The sequence below is a fragment of the Poecilia reticulata genome, linkage group LG12, assembly GCF_000633615.1.
Source record: "Poecilia reticulata strain Guanapo linkage group LG12, Guppy_female_1.0+MT, whole genome shotgun sequence".
NCBI lineage: Eukaryota > Metazoa > Chordata > Actinopteri > Cyprinodontiformes > Poeciliidae > Poecilia > Poecilia reticulata.
In genome coordinates this window covers 2,643,620-2,649,572 of record NC_024342.1, presented here as the reverse complement: position 1 = coordinate 2,649,572, position 5,953 = coordinate 2,643,620, and the positions used below count along the sequence as shown (strand labels likewise).

Here is a 5,953-nt window from a genome sequence, read left to right as displayed (position 1 = left end):
TGCGCGCGCCCGCATCCATGCACCCGCGTGCGCTGAACCCACTGCTCCTAATTCACAGCAGCAGCGGAGCGAGAGGCCGAGAGAAGCGCCAGGAAACCAACACAAATAAAGGTAATAAACCGAAATATACGACCATGTCCGCCTCAGGTTTCAGCTTGAGTTTAACTTATTTGAATACATTAAAGTTTAAAGTTTCCTCCTCGTGACCTTCCGGTTTGTTTGCAGGTCCTCGAGCAAAGTTAGGTTTGATCATATTTGACCCATTTGCTGTGTAATTTCGGGATCTTGTCCCTTTCAGACTAAATACGACATACCCATCATAATACATGGATATTATTTTTACTTTTAATGTTTAGATTCGTCTACAACGATTTATTCTTTAACACCTCGACACTCATATAGTCATAACTTTTCCAAATGCTCGTCTTATCTTTATCGGGATTATGAGATGTGAACATTAACACAGAGAGCAGAGATGATTTTACACACTACTGTAATGTGTTTATTATTTAAAGAAATCTTTTGAAAACGTTGATTCAATGAAAACACTCCAAACATGTTGAACAACAAACCAAACACTGTTTGTCTCCAAGTTATTAATTTAATTGTCTTTTAGGTCTGCTGCTGCACTTAAGGACATTTCTTAATTTAAAAAATAGAACAGTTGGTCTTCTTTTAGATCTAGTATTGAAATGCCTGAAGGCATGGGCTGATTTCTGTTCAAAACCGTTTTAAAACATCTAAGATTTTCTGAAATCCCATTCCTGCGGTTTCTAAGTCTTCTAAAGAGAAACCAGAAAGAAGTGGCTGAGTGACCAGAGTTATCTCTGGCTGTATATGTGGTGGACATAATGAGATGAATTATTTTCAGAAATTAAAAACTTTACCAAAATATTTTTCAATTTTTTATTTTTTGTTACTTTTTCTTCATTGAATCATGCCTAAAACCAACCTGCTACTATAAAACCAAACATCTGTATCATAACTCAGTGGTCACATCAGGACAACTACTGGTAATTATGCTCCCAGAGGCACAATTTCACAAGTTTAGTAAGATCTACAAACAGAAGGACATTTCTAATTTTGACACAAAAGGTGTTTTTAATAAATGACATTGTGTTATTGATTTCTATTTCTGACGATGGCACGTTAGAGCCAGATGGAACAAAAAAAGTAGAAGAGCATTTTGAAACGCCTTGTTGCTGAAATGTGCTATACAAATAAAATTTGATTGATTGATTAATTGATAGTAAATTTCCACCAAAAAAATCTCAGAAATTTTCTAGAAAAATACATAGACATTTCTCAGACTTTTTTTAGTACATTAACATTTTTCAGACATTTCTAAGTTTTTTCTAGCACATTTTCGACTTTTCGAACGTAGAAATGTTCTTGTTTTTTCTAGATATATTTTTGAGGCTGATCTCAAAATTTTTTAGTTTTTTGGCATAAATGTACTCCTCTATTTTTTTCTATCTACAATGGCCCTATATTCCATCATTTGGTCAGCAGTTTCTTCAGCTTGGAATAATTAGTGAACTCAAAAATGATGGAAAACAATGTGGGAAGAGTGACATTTGTATTAATCCAGCCCTGCTGTTTTCATAGTTCTTTAGAAGAGTTTAATAAACCTGTGTCCTTTTTAGACTCGACTACAACCTGTGGAAAGAGTGAGGAGCAACATCTGGACGAATTCTAGCACCAGCGATTTAAAAAACACCTCCAGGAACAGAGCAGGAGAAGACTTCATTTTGACAGGGTCTCCTTACTGCCACATTCTCCTGCATTTTTCTTCCAAGAGGAGCATTGGGGCGTTAGGAACCGTGGCTGACCTGCGGCCATGCATCACTTAAGGACTACAGTTGCGAGGCTTGGGCCTTTAGCTGCTGCACAGACAGCCCAGATTGCGCCACAGTCCCAACTGTTGGCGCTGGAAGGAGGCACAAGGACGTTTCAGCCTGTGAGGAGCCTGAGTGCGACTGTGGCTGCTGAACCTTTTCTCAACGGAACCAGCTCCAACTATGTGGAGGAGATGTACTACGCCTGGCTGGAGGATCCTAGGAATGTGCATAAGGTACTGAGGCGTCATGAGATGGCAGCTAATGACAAAAAAACTGACATTCCATGTCTACCCTGTCCAAAACTGTCCAAAACTGTGAAGGGTAGATTGTTTTGTTTTTTTCATCAGTCTAACCAAACAGGTTAGCAAAACTTTGAAGTTAGGTAGCTCCATAATAATATATTTTTTATTTTATTGTTTATTTTTTATTTAACTCTACTGCTTATGGAATAGAGTATTAGATGCAGATCTGATGTCACCACAGTCAAGGATAGGGAGGATTGTCATTTTGAACTAACTGTACTTTGCAGAATGAGTGAAAGATGATTTGTTGTGATAAAGAAAACTGAGTCTAGGCCTGTTGTGCTAACACATTTTACTGGATGATAAATGGTCTCAGAAGTTATTGAGATAAACAATAACATTGTTGTTTTGAGATCATTTTCAAGTAAAATAATGGCAATGGAACAATAATGGAAAAACTCATTCTCAGAGATCAATAAACTTTAAACTCTCATGAACATTTAACACTGGAACTGGAAGATATTATCTGAAATAAATAAACAAAACAACAGAAACAACAAATAAAATGAATTATAAAGTCTCTAGAAACAAAATTGTCCTTCAAAAAAGGATCTTGTTGAAACCAAAGTATTAGACTGAAGACTTTTATCATCCAGGTTTCTTTAGAAAGAGAGAAAAGAGAAAAATAGTACATCATGCAAATGGAAATTATAGAGTTATTTTTAATTATCATGCAATTAATTGCCTTATTGCTTATTGTGACAGGTCTACCTGAGTCTTGATTTGAAGTTCAGTCATATTACCTTGTATTTAATTGATGTAATTTTGAAGCATTGTAGCTTTTTGTGGTATATTATAGAAGATGATTAAAAAGGAATATGATTAAAAAGAAATAATACGCAGGGGTCATGTTTGTACACATTAGTACTGAAAGTGCATTGCTTAATCACAGGAATGTTTGTCCTTTTGACTTTTCCTCCAGCTGCTAGCTGTCTGGAAGCTTCTCTGTTAGCAGTGTCTGCCTTACAGGCAAAATTCAGGGAATGCTTGTCTCTCAGGAGCAAATGACCTTCTGCCCTGGATCTGCTCACTTATTCATATTTGTCATCACATCCAGTCTGAGCCCTTTGCACTGATTGCATGCAAACCAAACTGAGATTTTGGGGACTAACAGATGAATGTCCAGGATTCAGTGGGCTAAAGTTTGCACAAATGACTTTGATCCTCCATCTGATTATTTCTGAGTGCATTTTTATTTAAGTAGAAGCTCAGAATTAACATTATTACAGGAGTGAAGCTTTGTTGAAGAAAACAGTTATTAGTTAAAAGATCATCTTTCGGTAATACCTCAAATTACGTTACTACAATACATTTTGTTGTGTTGGTGAAAATGAGAGGTGACATGAACCGTGTTATTATGACGCATGCTTAACAAGACGGCAAAAACATCAGTGCAGATTTTCATGTCTGTCTCATCATTACTTGAGATTTAGAAATAACACCAACTAATTATCACATCTAGAACTTGAGGCTCTGTTTGTGCTACTTTAAGTAGAACGGTAAAACATTAGCTGTCACTTAGCTCATGAACTCCACTAAATGGATTAAACTACAGTCAGTGAACAGACTTTTACAGTGGGGAATTGTACGTCATAAAAGGTTCAAATACAGGCTTTGACCTGCAATCTGTTTTCAGCTAACAAACTGAGATGCCTGCTGTCAAGGTTTGTAGTTTGAGTACAGCTGTAAAGTAACTCGTGCACCATGCTAACTGTAAGCTAACATCCAGCACAGAGAAGCTGATCCTGAAAGCTTCTCACTCCTGTAATCTAATTACTCCCTGCTCCTATTAGAAACTTAGGTGGAGAGTGAGGTTAATGCTCATTAGTTAATGGTGTTAGTTACAGTTCATGTAACTTCTGATTTTAATGCAAATCTACTTTAATTTTGTTTTTGCAAGTGAAATTTTATGCATTTTCAACAACAAAAATCTTCTACAACAATCCAAAAACGTAGATGAAACTCATTTCATCCTCTGAGGTTTCATTGCCTCAGAGGATGAAACTGGGATGTAGGAATGTTGTCACCCCTGACTTAACTGTGTTTCAGTTTGGAGTTGGAAAAACCAGTGGTAATTGTGTTACAAAATAATATGTCTGCATGTTGCGCATTGAAACACTAACATAATAGAGAAATTTTACAGTACTATGTGTGTGATAGATTTAGTCAGATCAAACCACTGGCATAAAGTAACTTATATCATCTTAATCAACCATGACAGACTTTGAGGTTGGGAGTAGCTGTGTTCCGCTGCCTTGTGTCTTGATTTCAGACACAGTCTAAGCCTGTTGGCAGTAAACAAACATTTCCAGTTACTGTTTACCACCAGGAGATGAGCAGAAAAACAACAGAGGTCATTTTTTTTTTCTCCTCACAGTCTTGGGATATTTTTTTTCGGAACGCAAACGCTGGAGCGCCGCCCGGTGCGGCGTACCAAAGCCCTCCACCACTCAGCAGGCCTTCTGACGGAACGACGGGCGCCCGGGCGTTGGTGGGAGCTCAGCCCAATGTGGAGAAACTGGTGAAAGACCACCTGGCGGTGCAGTCGCTGATTAGAGCCTACCAGGTAAATGACAAACACTGTCGTATGATAAATGTTGTTTCAGATCATTATCAAATTTGGTTGTATCTTATATTTACAGCTGTTACTACTACATTCATAGCAGAAGTTTCTCCACCATAATAAATAATCACATAAATTAAGGCTTTATAACTTGCAGAAAGACAAAAACATTATTATGTTATTAACACTTATGTTTTCACTAGATATGCACAGATCTGATATTAATATCTGTATCGGTCCCGATATTCCAAAAAATTTGATTCATTTTATTTCTATGTTTTGTGCTCTGAACAACATCATGCTTTATTTATTTTACATTATATTTAAAATTCTTAATTGAACTTTCTGAATCATTCTAAAGATTTGTTGCAGTTTCTTGTAGGTAGTTTCAGTTTCTTTATTATTTATTTTCCATTGGCTGTTCTACTTCTAATTACAATGACTGAACAAATTAAAGTTGGTTTTACATGTTTGACCAAATTTGTGAATCTGTTGGTGTATTTCAGTGAGCTGTACTGGTGCAGAGTTATCAAATAAATTTGTAATTCAGTACATTTGTCTGTTCAAAAAAATTAGCGGATTGGTATCAGCCGATAATAAACCTCAGATATCGGAAATAAAAATAAAGTGAATCGGTGAAGTCCTAGTTTTCACACGGTTTGTGTCAATTAAGCATCCTTTCAGTGAGTCTTAAAGTTGCATAAAGGTCATTTTCATCTGGGCAAACACATCAGATGTACAGAAAACTTTTCAGATTGAAAGTATTTTGTTCAGGCAGAAAGCTGGCTCTGGGTAAAACAAGCAGCTGATTTAAAGCCTTTAACCCACTTCTGATATGAGGACAGTAAACTGGGCCAGGCGTGTTGACATCATGAAGGTCACCTGCTGGAATGAGTTTAGATATTCTAACCTCACCGACCCTCGTCTGCCTGTCTGCAGGTACGGGGCCATCACATAGCCAAGCTGGACCCCCTCGGTATCAGCTGTGTGGACTTCGATGACGCTCCGTGTACTGTTGGCTTTCAAAATGTTGGTGAGAAAAATAGCCCTGCACCATCCGTGTTACATTTGACTTCACTTAGCATCTCTCTAATTACCTTTTGAATATTGGGCAGTATATTTAGGAACTTAATTTATTTAGTATTTTATTTTTTATGAGCAAAATGCATGTTCTGCTAGAACCACATACATCTCTAGATGGTTTACAGGCTGGAAAAAAAATACTTATATATATATACATTAAAAAC

The 5,953-nt window shown here is 36.9% G+C and overlaps 1 protein-coding gene across 1 annotated transcript in view; it reads left to right on the top strand.

The window, feature by feature from the left end:
• Positions 1–5,953, top strand: part of ogdhb (oxoglutarate dehydrogenase b) — a 22,849-nt gene continuing 16,896 nt past the window's right edge. The window contains exons 1-4 of the mRNA XM_008423235.2: positions 1–111; positions 1,647–2,074; positions 4,521–4,709; positions 5,646–5,739. Of these exons, the coding sequence (XP_008421457.1) occupies positions 1,841–2,074; positions 4,521–4,709; positions 5,646–5,739 (517 nt within the window). The 5' untranslated portion in view covers positions 1–111; positions 1,647–1,840. The remainder of the gene's footprint in view (positions 112–1,646; positions 2,075–4,520; positions 4,710–5,645; positions 5,740–5,953) is intronic.